This window comes from Corvus kubaryi, unplaced genomic scaffold, assembly GCF_017639235.1.
Source record: "Corvus kubaryi isolate FWS band 111438036 unplaced genomic scaffold, C.kubaryi_AGA036_p1.0 37398, whole genome shotgun sequence".
NCBI classification, from domain to species: domain Eukaryota; kingdom Metazoa; phylum Chordata; class Aves; order Passeriformes; family Corvidae; genus Corvus; species Corvus kubaryi.
The window spans coordinates 3,212,067-3,231,145 of record NW_024581137.1 but is presented as its reverse complement, the minus strand read 5'-3'; the positions used below and the strand labels follow the sequence as shown (position 1 = coordinate 3,231,145).

The window sequence follows — 19,079 nt, the reverse complement described above, 5'->3', positions numbered from 1 at the left end:
CCTATGCTAACTATGATTTACCAAAATATGAATATCAATCTAATATCGATATCCAACTGAGATGGACAAAAACTCTTAACAGTTTAGAGTTAGAAAGTGTATGTTTTATTTTTGCGTGGGATAGCTCCCTAAGTCTCAGGCCCCGATACAAGCAAACATGAGACCTTTTATTTCCACATATTATGAATATCCAAAATACAAAATGCATATTCATAGTGTTGACACCTCCCATTCTCCGCTTCGTATAGAAATGAGCTTACATGTCATTAAGCATGCATAGTGTGTGATCTGAATTGAGTCGGTGGTCTTGAATTGGGTCAGTGGTCCTAAGGAAGATGAAGTAACTCATCTTCCTCACTTTGACCTTTATGCCTTTCTGAGTTTTAACAATTCTAATTACTTTAGTGACCTCTAAGTTTCTTCTTGCGTGACTTTTGGATGGGCTCCCACAAAGGGAGGAAATTGGTAATTGTCTTTATTCTATACACCAACTTATCAATGTTTCTGCTCATTATTCTAAGCACAGCTAAACAAACATGCAAATGACAGATCATCAGTTATTTGGTAATCAGTTACTAACATCTAAAACTCTATTTCAGGTCCAGCTCTCCTAACTATTTTGATTAACCCTCACTGGGCCCAAGCCTACAGCTGAAATCCCAAGCCTATGACTAAAATCTTTATGTTTCCTCTAAATCTATGTTTCATTCCCACCAAGGGAGGAAATTGGTAATTGTCCTTGTTCCCTACACCAACTTATCAAAGTTTCTATTCCTCATTCTAAGCACAGCTAAGCAAACATGCAAATGACAGATCATCAGTTATTTGGCAATCAGTTACTAACATCTTTGTAGTGGGAGGGGGGTCCCGGGAGCAGGAGAATCCAGCCAGAGTCACGATATGAACACCGATACGATTTGAGCATCGTGCTCCAGTTTTATTGTTCCGTTACACCAAGTTATACCTTTTCCCAAAGTTCACGCCCCTTTTCCATGAGAAAGCCTCTAAGCAGCGGGGGAGCTGACCAGTGTATACCTTTTCCCAAGGCTGTTCAAGGCTGCCGGCTAGCAGGTGCCTAGCAAGCCTATCTTCAGCCTGAGGCCCCGTCAGGGGTACTTCTGCAACAGCCCTGGGATGCCCAAGCTCTCCTGGGGTATCCTATATTCCACAAGGAATTCCTCTACACATCTTAAAACCCATTTCAGGTCCAGCTCTCCTAACTATTTTAATTAACTCTCACTGGGCCCAAGTTCTTCCTATTCCAACTAATCTCAACACAGCTAGCCTATAACTAAAATCTTGATGTTTCTTCTAAATCTATGTTTCATTCCCCACTTCTCTTTTAACAGTGAGTAAATTCTTTTACTCAGTACACAGATTTCCTCTTCATTTATCCAAGCGGCATGGTCAGCCTTTTTCTCATTCAAGACTAAACCATACGCTTTGGATAGTGATGTCAAGGCTGCTGTTCTCCACAGCATCTTCCAATACCAAACAAGCATCACCACGGATAAAATCCAACTTGCACTAACTAAAATGAGCAATACAATAATAGGATGAATCAAGGCATTGAGTATACCAGTTGCTGTCGGTGACTATCCGAAAAGTACATTCCACCAATGATGAGACAAATGTCAGATTCATTCCTATAGGGACAGGCAAGACTTCTTGGACAGTAATCATGCTTGTCTTTATATACTGATGTGATTCTCCAATTTTCGTAAAATTCCAAATACACAAATTAAGTTGGGTTATCATTTACGATTAAATTGTCTATTGTTATGGTGGGACGTGCCATCCTGAGGCAGATGCAACCTCTTCCGTATATGCTAGCCGCGTTGTTTGGTTAATGGAATGCACCTCAAAGTGGCAAATGCTTTGGTCTGTGTCCAAACAAATGTCTTTACCTAAAATCCTTCCACATATGTACCCTAACTGCTCCCTCATAGAGCAGGGCTCTAGGTTAATGGTTTGCCACTGACTTTTAATTTCTCGTGCCCACATTCTATATTCAGAGGGGTATAATACAGTTCAATTCATGGTCTTGTTCTTCTGTATCTTCCCAATCTGGTAATATTTTGGACAGTTTCCAATGGTTATCACCCAGGGCTAGCAAGGAGGATTGCAACGGTTGCTGCAATTTAATTAAGTCACTCCTTACTGCGGTCAATTTGTTCATCATATGCTTTTGTTGCACACCCCTCTATTTTCAGTCTAAACTTAATTGCTCAAGCATTTGTCACAGCATTCAGGGCCAAACGGATAAGCCTCATGAAACCCATCCTGCACAAATGCATATTTACATCTTCAAACATCCCTTCCTTGCCACAGGCTTGCGTTTGTGACTTTGAGCATTTTGTTCAAAGCCTTCCGAAAGTGAGGATCATATGCCTTCCCCTGGCATGGGTATATTTCAGTTGCGTTAGACTGGAGTAGTACTACTTTAACTCTTGTTACGATTGTAAGAATAATTAGTAAAGTCCCAACTTTCCACATAATGTCCATCATAACTGAATTCATCTGTTGCCTTTTTGGGTCAGCTTCAGCTTCAGTTCGTTGTCGCCTCGCGTTACCTCCCAAACACCCTCAGGGGCTTTCTTCACCCAGGAGTGATGAATCCAGGCCTTCTGCTCGTTGATCTTGATTGCAGTGAAGGTGGTGAGGTTCACCTGGAACAGTCATTCCCACTGCGGTTCCAGAATCTCCTCTGCAAGAGACTTAACATACACATAATCTCCAGGTTGTACATCATGTACTGGCCCATCTAATTCTCTGCTTTGGGCCCCAGACACATATTTTTCAATTTCTCTCAGTTGTTTCCTCTATTCGAAGACATAGTGGCTGGAACTCCAAAGTGGGATATTATTTCTTGCAACAACGCTTTGGTCACCTCTCATGCTTTAGCCATCCTAGTGGGAAAGTTTAGCATGGTGGGGTCCCGGGTGCAGGGGAATCCAGCCAGAGACACGATACGGACACCGATACGATTTTAGCATCGTGCTCCAGTTTTATTGTTTACTTACACCAAGTTATACTTTGCCAAGTTCACTCCCCATTCCCACGAGAAAGCCTCTAAGCAGCGGGGGAGCTGACCAGTGTATACCTTTTCCCAAGGCTGTTCAAGGCTGCCAGCTAGCAGGTGCCTTGCAAGCCTATCTTCAGCCTGAGGCCCCGTCAGGGGTACTTCTGCAACAGCCCTGGGATGCCCAAGCTCTCCTGGGGTATCCTATGCCCCCGCTCCACAAGGAATTCCTCTACAGGAAAGGCCTCTGGCCATCCTGAAAAGGTGTCTGTTGATACCAATAGGTATCGATACCCCCCTTTTCAGAGTAATTCAATTTGCCACTGTTGCCCAGGTCCGCAGCCTTTCCCAATTTGTCCAACTTTAGGTTTTGGAATATTCTTAGGATTAGTTCAGAGGCAAAGACCACACTGGCGAGTTACTTGTATCACTGCACCTTGCAATCTCCTAGCCATAATCCTATCTTTCATTTAATTGGACAAAGCATTCATTCCCCAGTGTGTTTTCTCATGTTCTTCTGCACCAGTGACCACAACAAATACAAAGGTACTATGAGCTTGTTATTCTTAGTTAAAGCCCATCCCTCTGATTATAACTTGAATTTTCCTTTCTTTAATAAGTTTCTTATCTTTCTTGTTGTATTCTGGCCTACCTTCAAGGCAAATCTTTCCATCTGGTATTAATGTTGCTCTACCTTTTCATTGGGTACTTCACCTTTGGCTGCATCTTTTGCCTCTCTGTCCACCAGCATATTTCCCTCTTCCAATTCAGAACTCACTTTTTGGTGTGCTTTAATGTGCACGATAGCTACCTTCTCAGGTAACTGAACTGTGTCCAATAACTTCAGTATTTCTGGTGCATGCTTGATACTCTTCCCTTGTGAGTTTAACAGTCCTCTCTCCTTCCAAATGGCTCCGTGTGCATGAACCACCCCAAATGAGTCTGTATAAATATTAATCTTCTTTCTTTTTGCCAATTCTAAGGCTTGGGTTAGAGCAATTATTTCAGCCTTTTGTGCAGAGGTGTTTGTTGGCAATGGTCCAGACTCTATTACCTCTCAGCTGCTGGTAACGGCATACCCAGCATGTCTTTTTCCACTGATAACATAACTGCTTCCATCAGTGAACCAGGTCTCAGCGCCCTTGAGAGGGATGTCCTTCAGATCTGGGTGATTGGAGTAAGTGGCCTCGATTGTCTCCAGGCAGTCATGGATCACCGGTTCTCCCTGATTCCCACTGAGGAATGAAGCTGGGTTCACAATGTTAGTCACCACAATTTCAACATCATCTTGTTCTACCAGTATGGCCTGATACTTCAAGAATCTCTGAGGGGAGAGCCAATGTCCCCCTTTGGCCTCCAGGACTGCAGATACTGTATGAGACACTAGCACAGTCATTTTCTGGCCCAGGGTGAATTTGCATGCCTCTTGGATGTTTATTGCCACTGCTGCAACGGCTCTGAGGCACCCTGGCCATCCCTGGGCTGCTGCATCCAGCTGTTTGGAAAGGTAGGCTACTGCCTGCCGATACGGGCCCAAGTCTTGTGCCAGTATTCCCAAGGCAATCCCTTGCTTTTCATGAGAAAACAAAAAGAATGGTTTACTCACGTCTGGAAGTCCCAGGGCTGGAGTTGACATGAAGGCCTTCTTCAGTTGGTCGGAAGCCTGTGTTGCTTCCTTTGTCCACGGCAGGCTCTTGTTTCCTTCCATAATCAATGTATATAAAGGTTTAGCAAGCAACCCATAATCATTAATCCACAGTCTGCACCACCCTGTCATACCTAGAAAAGTTCTCGTCTCTTTTGCTGTCTGGGGTTTTGGGATCTGGCATATTGCTTCTTTGCACTCTCATCCAAAGGTTCTTTGTCTGGCACTTATTTCATAGCCCAGGTAAATAACTGTTTGCTTTACCATCTGGGCCTTCTTTTGGGATACCCGATACCCTTGCAAGCCCAAAAAGTTGAAGAGGCTTACCGTCCAGTTCATACATGCCTCTTGGGTCTGGGTGGCTACCAAAAGATCATCCACATACTGAAGCAGCTGTCCTTCTCCCAGTGGGGGTTCCCAGGATTCTAGATCCTTTGCAGGCTGTTCTCCAAACATGGTAGGAGAGTTCTTGTACCCTTGGGGTAATACACACCATGTGAGTTGAGTTTTGCGTCCACTCTTGGGGTTCTCCCACTCAAGTGCAAAAATTTTCTGGCTGGCTTCATGGAGAGGGAGACAAAAGAAAGCATCCTTCAAATCTAAAACGGTAAACCAGGCTAGTTCAGGTGTTAAACGAGTTAATGAGGTGTAAGGTTAGCAACCACTGGGTATAAATCCTCAGTCACTTTATTGACTGCCCTCAAATCTTGTACTAACCTGTATGACCCATCAGGTTTCTTCATGGGTAAAATTGGAGTATTAAAATCAGATTGACACTCCCTTAACAATCCAATTTGCAAAAAGTTCTCAATAATTGGCCTGATCCCTTCTCTGTCTTCCCTTTTCAAGGGAAATTGCTTGGCCCTTACAGGCCGTTTCCCTTCTTTAAGCTTGATTTGAATTGGCAGGGCATTCTTTGCCCTCCCTGGGGTACCAGAGGCTCACACTCCAGGGAATACTTGATCCATTATCTTCTTAATAATTTCTTCTTCATTCGCTATTTCAGTTTCTTTGGTTATTAGCATTAGGCTCAGCAACTCTATATATTGTTGGTCTTTTACTTCCAAACTGATTTCCCCATTTTTAAATATTATTTTTGCCTCCAGCTGCTCTAGCAGATCGTTGCCCAAAAGTGCAGATGGAGCGTTAGGCATATATAAAAATTGGTGAATTCCTCACTGTTTTCTCAATTTATATTTCAGTGGTTTACAAAAGTATGCCTTTCCAGATTGGCCAGTTGACCCTGTCACTACAAAATAACCCCTACAAAAATAACTACAAAATAACAAAATAATATAGGTAACAAAGCTTTCTTCAACACTGAATATGTTGCTCCTGTATCTACTAAAAATTCCACTTTCTTTTCTTCGTTCCCTAGTTTAACTATAACCAGAGGGTCCCCTAGGGTAGCGCCCAGTCTTTTATATGAGCAACCACCCCCGCAACTCTCTGGTCATATTTCTTTTTCATCACCCTTTCTCTTTTCTGGGCACTGGTTTTTCCAATGCCCAGGTTTTGCATAAGGCGCACTGGTCCCTTCCTAGTCGGGGTGGTCGTTGTCTTGGTGGACCTTGCCCACGTCTTCCTTTTTTTTTTTCTTCTTTTACCACCCTTATTAATTTTTGCATCCCCTGTTTGTATCCCTCTTCCCAATTGCTATAAACTCTCCATGCCATATTAAGTAAAGTCTCTAGATTCCAGTCCTCATATTTCCAGCACTCTCTAACAGTGGAAGTGCGGAGTAAAGGTCAGACCCTCTTCCTCAAGGATGGGGTTCCTGTTATTTGAGGATGCCTCCTTGAAGCCGGTGATGGGGATTTCTTAATGCAACCTTATCACTGCTGCATTCTCCCTGCTCTCCCTCCTGGTGTGCTCTGGGCCCTTCACCTGTTCTGTGTTCCATCACACAGCTCAGTCACTTCCAGAGGACACTATCAAGTTTATCTGCAAAGTAACTGGTGGTCACAGTTCACCTACATCCACTGGTACCAAATGATGACTGGGACCCCCTCTGCACACACGGAGATTAGTCTGTATCACCCTTGCTGGGTCTGATATTAATTGGAATCATAGATTTCCTCCTAAAGAAATATCTGCCCACACAGACACCTGCATGCTACTGGTGCATGAGCTGGACAACCAACTCAGCAAGTGTTATCACTCATTGCATGGTGTGGGACTGTACCCACAACCATTCCCTTAACCTCTGCCATTTACTGCAGCTGTAATGTGTTCGCAGAAGAATCATCTCAAAATGCCATGAGGTTTTTGCATGGAGACATGCCAGCTTCTTTGTCTAGACATGGGAAAACAGCAGGCAAAAAGGTCAGGAAGTGCTTGATGTGGAACTAGGAACATCCAAGATGGGGGGAAGGAGAAAGGAAGAAGAGCAACCCTAAATGACTAAGGGGAAAGAGGGCATTTTGCATGAAATTGCTGAATTTACATGTCCTGTGGCAGTTTCCAAGTTTTACCCCAGGATAAGCAACTTTACAGATGCAAAACCCAGAGAGATAGAAAAAGAAAATCATGTCCAGGTCTGAATTGGGAAGGGCAAAGTAAATGCTGGGGAATCCTTATGAGAGAAACCCACCTCTAACTGAGAGTCTTTCCCAACTATCTTCAGGTGAAGATCCGGGAGACAGAAGGGACTGCATATACCTGTGATTTCCAAGGGGCCATTCTAGGAGCCACATAGCACTGGCTGCTGCAGCCTCCTCTTGCTACTCCAGAGCAATTCAATACAAGCAGTCTTTCCGAGAGATAATGAGAGGTATCTTACAAAGTATCCTACTTTGCATGGTGCTGTCTGTCCCTCCCTAGGTTGTTGACTCTTCCCTCCAAGGCTGTTGAGTGATGTGAGGTAAGCTACACAATTAATAAGCAGCAGGGAGAAGCTGCTAAGCTGTGGTTTGTTTATCAGATAAAAGTCAAGTACAAACAAGAGTTATTTACAGAAATACGGGACTTAAATATACACTCTTAGCAGACACATAGGAAGACCCCTGGGACTTTGAATGTGAAACTCAATTTGGTGGCTGAATTAGGAAGTGTGGAAGTGTGGGAATTACTTCATGATGCTGGAAAAATTATATCTTGTGTAAGCAATTAATTTCTACTTTAAAAACAAAGAACACAAATAGCAACAGTATTGCAACTCTCATACATTTTTTCAGATGATCTGGATGAGGAAGCAGTGGAGATGGGAGATAGCTATGTAAGACAGCTGTTCATTAGCAGGTTTTCAGGTCTCAGTATCAGCCTTTTTTTAAAAGACATTCTGGTTTATTTGATTAATGCCAACTGATATAAAAATACTTAGGCCCATGTGCTGCACTTGGCTTTGGAAGGGCACGCTATAGTAAACTACACCAGATGCATAGAAAGCATGTCTAAAAAGGGCTCTCTTACTGGTTCCAGAACACAAGAACATGAAATTAGTGTATTACTACTGATGACATGTCATGTAAGTTTATAGTACAAAACATCTCCATTTAAGCTAGAGAGCTAAACTTACATTTCAACCCGCTAAAATTTGTAAGGGTACCAAGACCATGGGAAAAGCCTGACTATGAAAACAGTGGCCTTGGTAGGCAGAGAGAAATCCCACTTATTGAGTAATGTGAAAATGAGCAGCTGTAGGGCCAGGTAATGGAAGATGTTTGCTGGTCAGGCAAACTTTTGATGTATATTTATGATTTTTTAATTATTGGAGTAATCAGTAAAAGTTTGAAAACACTGGGACTTTTTTTGCTGTACTGGATAACTCCAAACAATGGCTATAGCAAGAGGGATTTCCAGTAGAAGCTATATTACAGCAGCCTATTTGATGTTCAATGTTCAAAATGAATAGGACAAATTGTTAGAAGAAGCATTTTGGAAGTATTGTCATGGGATAAAAAATCATCCTACAGAACCTCAGTCTGTAAGAGAGGTAAGAAATGAAGCTGATCTCTGTCTAGTACCAATGCATCTTGGAGAACAGGACTCACAATACACCAAGGAAAGGAAAAAAAGGTGACTCTACTCATCATCCAGGCAAATTCCCTGTTGAAATAAAAAAGAAGGAAAAAAGTTGTTTTTCTCAGTAGTGAGCTCTCTTCTTACAAGGGTGGGTTTTGAAGGCAGTTTTTCTGGGTTTGGTGGGGGGAGACGTGTGGTTGGTTTTTTCCCTTCTGTTTAAGAGTTAACCAAAAGGAAATGGCTCATGCATCATTATTTAACACACTTGTAGCTGGCACAACCTCATTGGATAGTTTTCTGCCTCTCATATCTGCTTCACCCCCTCTTGAGGCTGGCCCTGACCCCGTCCCTATAAGGAAGCCCTAAGTAGAGCAGTGATGATGTGGTTGCTGAGCACTTTCTTCCTGACAACTGTTTTTTCTTGTACATACCCTGCTCATCCTGCTGCCTGCATATTCACCAGTGGAAAAGGGGATGCTCTCTTATCTCAACTTCTCTATTTTTTCTCTTTTATTGCTACAGGTGGCTCTGCACAAGACTTGCAGCAAACCCCTATATCTATCACCAAGCCAGAAGGCAAAACAGTGCTAATCAACTGCCATGTCTCCAGTCCTGATTTTAGCACCGTTTTTATTCACTGGTACCAAAAGAAGGTCAATGAAGCTCCCAAGCGTGTTGCCTACATGTCCTCCAGGTTTTTCCTTGAAAACCAGTCTGATGAGGGGAAGTTCACTGTTGAGAAGGATCCCAGCAAATCTGTCTGCACCCTGACATTGAGCAAAGTAACTCTGCAAGACTCTGCCACCTACTACTGCGCTAAGTGGGATGCACAGTAGTAGAAAGCCACAGGGGACCTGCACAAAGACATGTTCTACTTTCCAGATAAGAGCCTGAAGTGTTTGACAACAAACAGGAACATTGCCACCCTAGTTTTCCCAACAGGTTTGAATCAGGTTGCACAGACAGCCAGATACCAAAAATGCTGCTGAGCTTTGCAGATGCACACTACAGACAGTACCAGCAGAGCTGTTATTTCAGTTTGCCAACAAAAAGGGCATTTTATTGGGTCAGGATGGATTGCCTCTGAGGGGGTTTATAGGATGACAGGTTTGGCTAAAAGCAGGCTCCTGCTAAAAGCAGGAAAAGTCTTTCTATCCCCACTACCCTTCAAGCTATATCATAAGAATGAAACCTCAGTTCTGTCATTTGAATAGAAGATTATAAGTGAATATATAAGTGAATAGAAGGTTATAAGTGAAAATAAACTTGAAGCACCAGTCAAGACTGCAGATGCAATATACCCATTTTATACTTCTCTGTCAGTAGAGAATCTGGTTTTATTTTATCTTTGTTTTCTCTTTGGAGTTGATCAAATTTTCATTTAAGTTGAAACACAAGTCTCCTGGTTGACTTCAGTGGGGCTTCTCATCCTACATAGCAAGACTGCAACTACAGAACAGATGTTTTCATTTTTGCAAACAGAAAGATATTCCTATGAATTATTTCAGCTCTTTCTGTTTATGGTCAAACAACATATAGATAAAGTCACAGGACTATTGTGTTCCTAATCCAAAGGACCCAATATTGCCAGTCTCCAGTATGGGGTCTCCAGAGCACACTGAGCAGCAGTTGCATTTCACAGGAGATTGAAAGATCAGATTCCTGGCACAACGGTAGGACAGCAGTATCTGTGTGAAAATTCTTGAAAAAAAATAAAAGAAAAAGCTGGCTAACATAGGTAAAATGTCATGACAACAACAAGAAAAGGGGAATTGGTTTAGTTTTCTTTCCAAGGGGACTAGAAGTGACCTTGCCTCTGAAAAATGACTTTGAATTGCACAAAATAATTTCTATATTTTGCTTGACCTAATGGTCTTTATTTTAAACTATGCCTATGTGGGTTGCAAAGCATTTATGTTTCTTTGCATTGTGATTCTTTTCAGCATTTGAAGAAGGCACTCTGAGGTGTATCATCTCACCTTACCTGTGACAAGAAACAGTCACAAACACAACAATCCTGCTTTTGACCTTCCAAATATCTGCTGTGCATTTTCCTAGTCTTCAGCATTCAATCTGTGTCATGAGCAGTAATTTCAGACCCCTCCAATTCATTAAGCCCCATGATTTGAGTTTTATTTTTTATGTTTTATTGACAGCCAACCTGAGGAAAAGTCCATTTCCTTGGTCCAAAAGACCAAGGAAAAGTCCAGGCAATGTTTAGAAGCTTTCAATTAATCTAAAAGCAGTGGAAAAATTTGCTTCAGACTACAAAATTACTTGGTAGATGAATTAAAGTAATCGGAGGGAGGGAGGGAGGGAGAGAGAGGGAGAGGTTTCTGCTGCTTGTGTAAAGTTGTAATCTGACTGTTAAAATAGCAGGGTTCAATCAGGCTGCTTTATCTCAAACAACAGCTGCCAGGACAACCTCTCCAAAGGCCCAAGTGAGTAATTTCCTTTCCTCAGTTGCAGCTCTCTGCCCCTGCTGGGAGTGCTGTTAACTTCCTCCTGAGGGCAGACGCAAGCAAGAGCTCTCAGGATGCTGCTGCTTCCTCTCCTGGCCCTGGCTGCAGCCTGGTCTCATAGGTTCCCTTCGTCACCATGACACAGGGTAGTGGAAGCATCCCATGTTTATGTGTGTGAATGAATAGCAAGCTAAGAGTATTTGTTCTGTTTTCTCTCTTTCTTTCTAGATGGACAAGCACAAGTGCTTCTAAAGCAGAGACAAGTATCCGTTACCAAAGGGCACAAGACCACTACATCAGTGGACTGTATAGCCGAGGATATTCCTGATTTCCAGTCTGCATATATACATTGGTACCGACAGGTACCCTCCAAAGCTCCAGAATGGATTCTGTATATCGGACCTGGTGCAGTTTCTTATAATGACAATTCCTATAGCAACAAGTATTCTTCTTTGAAGAAAGGTGCAAACATCTGCACTTTCACAATCAGTGACATCAATTCCAGTGATGAAGGTACCTACTATTGTGCCTACTGGCATTTCCACAGAACTAGCAGGTGACAGGCAGCCTGTACAGAAAGCTGCCTGTGCTCTGAGGGGCAGGTTTTCTGTCAAATGCAGAGAATCGTAATTGCACTTTCCTGCCTCTAAAATACCCCAACATGTTTATGCTGAGTATGTTTATATGAATATCAGACAAGGGGAAAAGCAAAGATGTGCTACAACTTAGGTGGTATAATGCACCGTGCTGGTGAAAATGAGCACTCCTGTGGGTGATGGCATTGCAGCTAAACTATATAGTAACACAGATCATCTCTGAATAGTATAGACACTGTCCCAAGCAGAGTCTGAGAAAGCAAAAATGAAGCAATGTTGGGGAGGGAGCATAGGAGGCAGATATTTGCACTTAAGATCTAGCCTGGGGGGCTTCAAATACAGGTGATGGCTTCAGATACAGGTTATACTTACCAGTAGTCACTCCCATCTTAACGGTTATGATGACAATGACTTTTGTAGGCAAGGATCTATTACACTGGGCAACACCTGAAAAGACTGTTCCAAGAAAGAGTTGTGAAGACCATTTACAAGGCAAGCTGCAGATTAAACCAAGGAATGTACAGAAGTCGTGGTACAGCACTGCTCAGCCAGACAGCTGTGAGGAGACCTGCAGTGAAATTTGACTCATGTGGCAAGGGTATTCACAACCCCTGTCCATGCAAGTTCTTTTTTTCTTCTTTCATTGTAGATATATCTGTACTACAGGACCTGACACAAACTCATGTATTTATCACAAGGATGACAGAAGAATATGAACTTTCTGTACTAGTTGTAACATGAGATTTATTTGCATACAGTGCTATTGACAAAGGCCTAAAAAAGATCCAGAGGATTCTCTCTTTTGGGTCATAAAATGTGAAATTTTTTCTCAGGGAAGAGCATGGTGTATGGTGGCTGCTGCCCAAGGGACCATTTGCTATAAAGTCTTTGCTGGGCACATTTGCAGCCTTTGAAATTAGGGAAAGTACAAGAAAAAGCAAGGGGCAGCAAATACCTGGCTGATAGAAATGCATGCTTTGCTCTGGTTTTGCCACAGCCACTGAGGCTGTCTTGTAATAGAGCCACCAGCTGTATTTTTCCTATTTGGTGCTACAACCCCATTATCAAGGAAGGCAGGCACTTGCACAGGGTCCAACCACCTTGCCGCTGGCAAGACACTACTGCCTGAGGAACTCCTTATTTCATGCAACAACCTGAGAGAGTTAAAGGAATGCAAAGATCTTCCAAAAAAATGCATCATGGCTAGTCAGTGCAATCAAATGTTTACATGGCATTTTATGTATCTGTAATTCTTGATGCTCAGTGAAATTAACAGCTGCCTGTTTTTTCTAAGATAGATAGATAGATAGACGAATATAATTAAGTATTCCTGGGCCTGTTCCTGTGCAGTTGGAGATGCAAAGCTAACCAAAAGTCTTCCCCGCAGGAGAGGAGAGACATAGTCCATCGACCAATCTGAAGCAGGCAAACTCTTTTCTGTTCCTCTACCTCTTTCTGCCCCAAAGCCCCCCTTTTATACTATAAATTTTTGGCCCTTTCCAATGAGATGGAAAAATCACATGCTGTAGATGGGGTTTTGTAACTTTGGTCATACGTGTATTACATGTCTCATGTTCTTTCCTCATTTACGTTCCAAGGGGCATGAAGTTAAATATGTCAGTTAAAGTGTCACTTACTTTTGGTCAGAATTTATAGTTGACACAAGAGGTAAAATAAACACTTTGGCCCCGCTCCAATGTCTGAGGTAGCCTTTGCTGTCTGACCTTTTCCAGAGAGTCTTTGTGTGCCTTTTCTCCTCAGCAGACCAGATTTACAACAAAGCTCAATTTTCAGGGTGAAGGGAGAGTGAGGACAAGGGCTGGTACATAGGCGCAGGTGCTCCTCTGTGCCTCACTGAAACAACACGGGGATGTGAGACCTCCACTTCGCCCCAGGCATCCTTTGGTTGTGAGACCTTGCTCAAGCCAGGTGTAAGGGCAGCACAGAGCCCAGCTCATGTTATCCGCAACCAGCCTCATAAATTCCACGCCAACTTAAAGCAACGCTGTACAACTTCGACCATTTGCCACACTGTTGCAGGCAGATGCCCTCAGGTGGGAAGTAGCCTGCCCATCTCTCCATCCTGTCAAGGTCCCTCTGAAGGGCTGCACAGCCCTCTGGGGTATCAGCCACTGCTCCTCCTCCCTGCTTTGTGCCATCAGTGAACTGAGGAGGCATCTGCCCCTTCATCCAGGTCATTGATTAACAAGTTAAACAATACGGGGGCCAGTATTGAACCTTGGCAGACACTACTAGTGACTGGCCTAGTTACGGCCTAGCTGGGGCTATTTAGCCTGGACACGAAAATGCCTAGGGGAGACCTTATTGAAGCCTTCCAGTACCTAAAGGGGGCTTATGAAAAACAAATCTTTACATGGCTAGATGGTGATAGAAGAAGGGGGAAGAGTTTCAAACTGAAAGAGCTTTTGAGTAGATGTTAGGAAGAAATTCTTTACTCTGAGAGTGGTGAGTCACTGGAACAGACAACCCAGAGAAGATCTAGATGCTCCACCACTTGATGTGTTCAAGGCCAGGTCGGATGGGCCCTGAGCAACCTGACCTAGAGGGTGCCATGGAATGGAGGTGAGAGCTAGATGACCTTTAAGATCCCTCCTTATTACAGCTGGTGGTGGGGTCCGAGGCTGTGACCCAGGAAGAGATGACCGGTCCGGAGAGATGGTCCCAAAAGGAATCGCCTGCCCGAGGTCCGGTGTCTTCCTCTCAGCTGCTGGCAGAGGAGCCCTTGCAGAAGCTGTCAGCTCTTTAGTGATATCAGCTCATGATTCCAGCTCAGCTCTGCAGGGCAGCCTCTAGGCCAAACCAGACCAGAGAGAGACGAGAAGGCCCGTGTGGCTGGTTCCGCACGAAGGTAGCTTTATTGTGGGTCCCCTCCGGCGAAGGGGGGAGCCAGGGACGAGCTCTCTCCCCCACAGAGGCGAATTGGTCTTCTTTTATAGGGATACAGGGGATCAGCAAGGGGACCAATGGATTACAGAGGGTCTGGGATAGACCAACGGGTTACAGAATGATCTGCATAGGGGCCCCCAAAGGATTGTGGGTCTACTTTTCCTCGCCATGACCCAAAAGTCGTTTCCTTTCCAGGGAGTCCTGCTGGGCGATTGCAAAATCTTTTATCTCAGCAGACATCCCTCCAGGGCAGGGGCTGGGCATATCCCACACCTCCTAACCCAAAGCATTCTATTATTCTATGATTCTCTGAAGTTCTAAGGAAAGGCTGGCGGAACATGCTTCTGGGACAGCTTTGATGTATCTAAGGAGAACATCCTTGGTAAGGGCCAGGCTGAAAAACTTGAGCTTTTTATATGTGTGCTCAGTAGGTAAGTCTGATATAAGTGTAGTAGGTAGACAGATGAAGAAGATTTTTTTTCAGATTGAGTATTTTTTGTCCTTTCTACACTGTTTCTGCTGTGGTCTAGCTTATCAGTAAATTTAACACCCTCTGTGGTAGTGAGTTGAAGAATAACCATTGGATGTGCTGAATGAGTAATTTCCTCCTCCCAGTCATTTGATGGCTTGTCCACCTGAAGAGTTTTATAGCATTTCTGTCTCTATTTATTTCATTTTCAGGTCTAATCTGCACAGGCAGTATGTTGCTGTTTCCAGTCCTTCTTGCAATTTTATTTTGGTCCTGTAAGCCCTTTTTCCTCTCCTCTCTCCTTCCCATCTACAGTGAACACAGGCCTGATTCCAAACTCCAGGAGTTTCTCCCCTCATGCAATTTCTCTGCTTTCACTTCCAGGTGTAGACATGCAGTCAGTGCCAGTGCAAACTCCAGAGCTGCAGAAGCAGATGAAGGGCATGTCTGCCAGCATGTCATGTCGACTGGAGGCCACAGCCATCGTGCACTGGTACAGGCAGCTTCCTGGAGAGCCACCGAAGAGGATACTGTATGTGTCCGGAGGGACGCCTGTTTATGAGGACAAAAACGACAGAAATAGATTTCAAGTTCGGATTGCTCCTACTCAGCTTGTATATGGTCTCACGATAAATTCTTTAACCCCGAGGGATTCTGGCATTTATTACTGTGCGTACTGGTTTTATCAAGGCACCACAGCATTAGTTGGGCAAAGATAAGCCTTACAAAAAGACTTTTTGTGCTCTGAACCGCAAGCTCTGAACTCTGCTAAAAATTCAAATACTTCCTTATTCCACCCCTTTCATGGTTTTCTGCAGCAGGAGAGGAAAAACAACAATGTGTTATGACAAGTGTTAAATATCTGATATTGACGATCAGTATATCATTTCAGTACTCAGATTTATATGCAACATCCAGAGAGTGAAGCCTTCCTGTCACTTTAAGATAAATGTATGAAACATTGGTCTTAAAATGAAGGTTAGATTTTACTGAAAGCACTCACCTGACAGTGAACACAGTCTGTCTCTGTGTGTGAGTTATAAATTTCTCTTCTCTGTTAGAATCCTAGCAAGCAGAGCAACATTTCTTCATCCCCTCAGTATGTTCTCTTGAAAAAAAGACATGAATATGGAAGAAGGGGGGAAAACCAGGTGATCTTGCACATCCTCCTTCATATTTTTCTTTTGCCTTCCTTTGCATTTCAGTCACTAAAAATTCCTACAACAGCCCAGAAAACCTAATTTTATTGTCCTCATTTGATATGTCCAAGACATAAATTGAAATCCTGACAAGCAGAGATTCTCAGAACCTTTGGGTTAAATGTACTGAGTTTTAGAAATCAGATTCTACAATCACAGACTGGTTCCAGGAAAGCTGGCATTTTCCTGACAGCTAGGTCAGAACACTGAGATACTTTTATGTCTTAAATTTTCTTGAATTAGAGTGCACATGTTCAGCATCCTTTGAGATACTCCTCTAATGCATCTGGACCTTAAAAATGAGCACAAATACCTCCACAGTGATGGGGTTATAGTTCCACAGGCTCTGAACACCTTTTTTGCTAAAGTTTCTATGTGATTTGAGTATATAACATCTTGTTATGGACTTTCTGTCCTCCTCAACTATTTGAAAAATAGGTTGTAGTACATGTGACCGCAGATGTTAACTTCAGTCAGCCTGCCTTTTGTCTTTGTATTGTGGAATCTAAGAATTTCTCACAACCAGTCTAGGAGGTTTCAGGAGTGAGTTGGCAGCAACCTTCTGATGTGTGTGATTGGGCAGCCAACAAGGACCTTGTGGATGGAAAGGTCAGGGCAACCTTGGCTGCAGTGACCATGAGCCAGTGGCATTCAGACTCCTGAGAGAAGGCAGCAGGGCAAAAGGCAGGACCTCAACCCTGGACTTCAGGAGAGCAGACTTTAAAGTTCTTCAGAGATCTTGCTTGGAAGCACCACATTGGATACAACGCTGGAGAGAAGTGTCCAGGAATGCTAGTTGATATTCAAGAATCTTCTCCAAGTTGAAGGAAGGTCCAGCCTGACACCTAGAAAACCAAGTAGAGGCAGCAGGAGTACCTCATGAATAAGCAAAAAGCTGCTGACTTTAATCAGGCATAAAAATGAAGTATAAAAGAGGTGGAATCAGGGGCAGGTGATCCAGGAGGAGTGTGGAGCTGCTATTCAACCATGCAGGAATGTGCTTAGGAAAGCAGTAACCCAGCTAGAATTGAATTTGGCAAATGATGTAAAGGGGAACAAGAAAGGATTCTACAAATACAGCAGTGGCAAAAGAAAGACTAGGGAAAGCTGCTGGATGGGGCAGGGAAACTGGTGATGTATGACATGGAAAAACCTGAGGTACTCAGTATTTCCTTTGCCTCAGCATTCACCCGTAAGAATGGCCTTCAGGTGTCCCAGGCCCCTGAGACCAGATGGAAAGTTTGGAATAAGAAAGACTTAGCCTTTGGTGGAGGAGGATCAAGCTAGTGAGCACTTAAATTGCACACACCTAAGTCCATGGTGCCTGATGGAATGTTCCCACAAGCGCTAAGTGCCTTTGCAAAGACACTCTTACTTACCTTTGGAAGGTCACAACAGTCAGCACAGGTTCCTGAAGACTAGAAGAAATCAAACGTCACTCTTATTTTCAAGAAAGAGAAAAAGGAAGACGTAGGGAACTACAGTCAGGTTAGCCCTATCTCAGTCTGGGAAGGTGATGGAGCCACTAATCCTGGAAACCATTTACAGACACTGTCATAGGTTAGCAAGCTAAGTCTCGGAAGTGATGTTCTTCCTACAGCTTTCTCTATGACCTGACAGAACCTATCAGCTGGCCACTTTGAATATGGACAATTCTTTAAGCCACTTAAAGTTGTGACCGCCTCTGTGATACACACTTAAGAATAGACAAGCTCCCCCCCAGTCTGTCTCTCCCGTTTCCGGCGCTGGCACAGGTGGCTGCGGGGCCCGAGCAGGGGCCAGTGGGCCATGGCTCCAGGATGACCCCCCCAGCAGGGCTGTGGGCAGCCAGAGCGGCTCGGAACCCCCCCACTTCGGCAGAGGTCAGGTGACCAACAGCGATAAGGCACATTCCAGCTGCAAGGCCGAGGTGAGATTAACCCTTTTATTGCTGTGAAGAGCTGAAAACCTGAGGGAAGAGAAAGAGGAGATGCTTAAATCTGAAAGTCTGTTGTGAAGCTATGATATATCAGAGTACCCGCTGTAATTTCATGAAGATATGGGGGGTGGAGTGTTCAACTCGTAAGCAAAAGCACCTGTGCTGAGATAGGCAGATGCTGACGCAGCTGTAATTTCATGAGAAGTTTGGACAGGGAGAGATGGAAGCGATGAGGACTTTGGCTCCAAATGGAAAAGGAGAAGCCTCAGTTCCTAGAGATGCTCTCAGAAATAGTCCTAAAGATGAAGATGAGGAAGACCCTTTGCTCCCGGGGAAGGAGAAGGGCCTCTGTTCTTAGAGATGAAATGCTCCCAGAGATGGGTGAAGAGAACTTTTGCTTCTGAACGGCTCAACCTTAAAATTGTACCCCAAAAAACTTCAAGAGTGGACCCTCGAAAGCAGTTGTGGGAAAAGCTGCAAGTTGGGGGAAGGGACTCGCATGCGAGCAGAGAGACTCCTCTTCCTAAATGGACTGAACAATATTTGGAAGTGGGTGGCTGTCTCTTTGTGATAATGTTTTCATAGCACGAGCAAGAAGAGACTTCTCTTTCTAAGTGGACTGAACAAGGTTATTATGGAAGTGGTAAACAGACTGAACATCTCAAGGGTTGTCTTTTTACTTTGCCAGTGGGAGAAGGGAGGAAGGTGGGGGGAGGAGGAGAGTTCTGAAGGTATGGTATAATTTTTTTTCCTCTTTTAGGTCTGTTAATAAACTTCTTTATATTCTTTCAAGTTTGGTGCCTGCTTTGCATTTCTCCTAATTCTTATCTCACAGAAGATAAACAGTAATGAGTATCTTGGACCAAACCACTACAGACACAGGAAGGTGAAGAAGGTG

The 19,079-nt window shown here is 43.7% G+C and overlaps 1 protein-coding gene, 1 long non-coding RNA gene and 1 gene segment (V, D, J or C); 1 reads left to right on the top strand and 2 right to left on the bottom strand.

Moving 5' to 3' along the window:
- Window positions 1-1,763: 1,763 nt before the first annotated feature.
- LOC121672075 lies at window positions 1,764-5,926 on the bottom strand. The gene has a single exon (XM_042044571.1). It carries the CDS (start codon window positions 4,797-4,799, stop codon window positions 4,080-4,082), a length of 720 nt encoding a protein of 239 aa, XP_041900505.1. The 5' UTR covers window positions 4,800-5,926; the 3' UTR covers window positions 1,764-4,079.
- Window positions 5,927-8,980: 3,054 nt separating this feature from the next.
- LOC121671836 lies at window positions 8,981-9,466 on the top strand. The segment is given in 2 exon segments: window positions 8,981-9,053; window positions 9,153-9,466. Coding segments are annotated over 2 exon segments (360 nt in total).
- A 5,074-nt stretch (window positions 9,467-14,540) lies between these two features.
- Window positions 14,541-17,886, bottom strand: LOC121672081. The gene is made up of 2 exons (XR_006018761.1): window positions 16,068-17,886; window positions 14,541-15,616 (listed from the first exon to the last, which is right to left on the bottom strand). It is a non-coding gene; the product is annotated as an uncharacterized LOC121672081 (long non-coding RNA).
- Window positions 17,887-19,079: the final 1,193 nt, after the last annotated feature.

Coding starts and splice junctions, on each gene's coding strand:
- LOC121672075 (XM_042044571.1), bottom strand. CDS start 4,799: ATGACAGGGTGGTGCAGACTGTGGATTAATGATTATGGGTTGCTTGCT.